This window comes from Cryptomeria japonica, chromosome 4 (assembly GCF_030272615.1).
Source record: "Cryptomeria japonica chromosome 4, Sugi_1.0, whole genome shotgun sequence".
Taxonomy (NCBI): Eukaryota; Viridiplantae; Streptophyta; class Pinopsida; order Cupressales; family Cupressaceae; genus Cryptomeria; species Cryptomeria japonica.
In genome coordinates this window covers 85,376,848-85,379,556 of record NC_081408.1, presented here as the reverse complement: position 1 = coordinate 85,379,556, position 2,709 = coordinate 85,376,848, and the positions used below count along the sequence as shown (strand labels likewise).

The 2,709-nt window shown below is 42.0% G+C and overlaps 1 protein-coding gene across 1 annotated transcript; it reads right to left on the bottom strand.

The window, feature by feature from the left end:
* Positions 1 to 555: 555 nt before the first annotated feature.
* On the bottom strand, positions 556 to 2,286 carry LOC131037059 (beta-D-glucosyl crocetin beta-1,6-glucosyltransferase). Its single transcript, XM_057969098.2, has one exon. The coding sequence runs from the start codon at positions 2,172 to 2,174 to the stop codon at positions 744 to 746; it is 1,431 nt and encodes a 476-aa protein (XP_057825081.2). The 5' UTR covers positions 2,175 to 2,286; the 3' UTR covers positions 556 to 743.
* Positions 2,287 to 2,709: the final 423 nt, after the last annotated feature.

Here is a 2,709-nt window from a genome sequence, read left to right as displayed (position 1 = left end):
ACCCGACGTAAAGCAGTGGGGTGTAAAAGTCCATTCTACTAAATTTAGGTTTCAATTGAGTGGGAAGTGCATAAAGTCTAAACGATTCTCTTAGTATATAGCAGAGATTTTGGGTATGTAACTCTTCATTAAAAGAATATTGATTACATAAGAACAATGTTTGGGTGTATTTCAATTTCAATTTAAGAAATGACAAAATTTCAAGTGTTTATTATTTGTTGATTATTGAAAGATAGATGTCAAACGCTAAATATCTTGTTGAACTATGCAATGACCATATTACCTCTTGGAGCCACAAAATAATCTATATAGTGGATGGTACCAATTTCACACCATCAACTAAAGTTATTGACACATTTATAGGAATTTCAGAGTAAACAGACTAAATACGAGTAGAAATGAACTCTAAGACGATGTTGTATTCCCTTTCATTACAACATAATTAATATAAATAATTATAACATATAAATGGGCTAAAAACCTAGGTGAGCCACAACGTTAATAAACTGAAGCACATGCCAAACACGTTAATATTCACTTTCATTAAAGGAAAAATGACTTCAAGTCCTTTAATGATATATTATTATTCTTTGTGCATGGTGTGCCATGAAAGTTGAGTTTGAGCACATGAGACGCTCATGTTTAACTCTTTAAGCGATAGGGATGAGGTCCATTACTTTCGTAGAGGGAGAAAGACAATACATGATTTGGAGAATGTGTCTACCTTCTTATATAGTAAAAGCTTAATGTTGGATTTCCTTGCCTTTTTGAAGCCTCACACTGGGCTTAAGGAGGTGCAAGTGATCAACAAAATGAGTCATATACTCATCTTGAGATCCTCCATCCTTCAATATTTTGTTCTTGAACATATGACCAATTTCCTTGGCCTTAGCTCTCATCTCTCTCCCTTCATCTCCCATAACCATCCTCACAGCTTTGCAAATTTCTTCCCTTTCAAAGGTCCCATCCTTTCCTCGCCCAACTTCATTCCCAACATTTAACTCAAGTACAATCAACCGTGCATTATGACTCTGATCAAGTTGCATGGGCGAAGCTATAAGAACCAACCCATTACTCAATCCTTCCATTATAGAGTTCCATCCACAATGAGTCATTAAGCTCCCAACACCAAGGTGGGCCAATACCTCCCTTTGTGGGACCCATCCTCTCACCACAATACCTCTCTTCCCAAGCCTTTCTACAAAGCCCTCTGGGAGCCAAGATGAAAGGCTATGAAGGGCCCACAAGAAGGGCTGACCGCTGGCTTCCAATCCCAATGCCACCTCAGCAATCTCTTCCCTGCTTAAAAAGCATTGGCTCCCAAACGACACATAGACTACAGAGCCCATTGACTGTTTGTCCAGCCACGTCATCACATCCGAGTCAGCTTTCCCTTCAGACACGTGCGGTGACAAGAGAGGGCCAAGGGGGACAACTGGTTTCCCCGTCACCTTCCCAAAATACTCAACATACTTCCCCTCCAGCTCAGCGCACGTTTTGACAGCCACGATGTCACAGGCATCTATGCCACGCAAGCAGCGCTCGGGGTAACTAACAGCATCCGGCTCATGGGCCCCATTGACGACTAAAGCCCCCGCCGCTTCAAACAGCCTCAATGTGACCGCCCGCGAGGGGTAGTCGCTTGGCTGTTGTATCAGATCCTCCGCCGTAAGTCCGTTCCCGTACAGCCGCCAAAAGGGATGCATAGCCCAGCTGATAAAAGCGGCACCCAATGTAGAGAAAGTGACAGAAGCTGCGCCAAATTTGGCGGCGGCTCTCCCCGCCCACCACTGAACAAAATCAAAGATCACGCAGTCCGGACAAATCTCCGCCAAAAGCTTTTCGAAGGGGGCTTCTAATCCATCCACTGCTTTATTAAACAGAGGGGTCAAATGCATTGGGAGGTCTGAGGTGCTCTCTATCTCTGGCGGAAGTCCCGCTACTTTTGGCAGGGGCAGCTGCAGTAGCTGAATTTGTGGGACTTGGCGGCTTGCAAATAGAGGCTTGATTTTTGCTATATTTAGTGGGGTTGAAAAGAAGGAAACTTTAGTGCCTTTCTGTGCAAGCCTGATGGAGAGCTCTGCGTAAGCAGAGATGTGACCGTGGGCTAACCAGGGGAACATTAGGACATGCAACGGCTCATTGCCACTATTTTGATATCCCTCTTCCTCCATTGCGCTGCAAAAATACAGGAAAAGGAGCTGCAAAAATACAGGAAAATGTAATACTGAGATGGAATAGATTTAGGAGTGCATATATACAAATTAAGGGAAGAGAAATGAACTGCAACAGTATGTCCATGTGCCACACCAAACCAAGCCTCTTCTACTCAACTTTCTTATTTTGACCCATTTGCTTGTTCTAGAAATTTAGAGTACTGTGTTTGGATATGATCGTTTGGTAGCAAGTTCAGCACGCTGGAAGTATAGATACCGTAGGTTCGATAGTCAAAGTTTATTCTTGGCTAATAGAATTATGATAGTATTTATATATTAATGAGAATGAATTCTAAAATTATTACACTATTGATTGTTTGACCAGTGGATAAAATAATTTGTAAGTGAAATACTGTCCACAGATAGGTTTTGTGTGATCCATGATACACATATGTACAGTTTGAGTTGGTCTAATGTATAGCTTAAGGTGGCTTATTAGTGGAGAATTTGCATTTTTGAAAAAAAGGTCACAAGTTCAAATCCCACAAGGGAG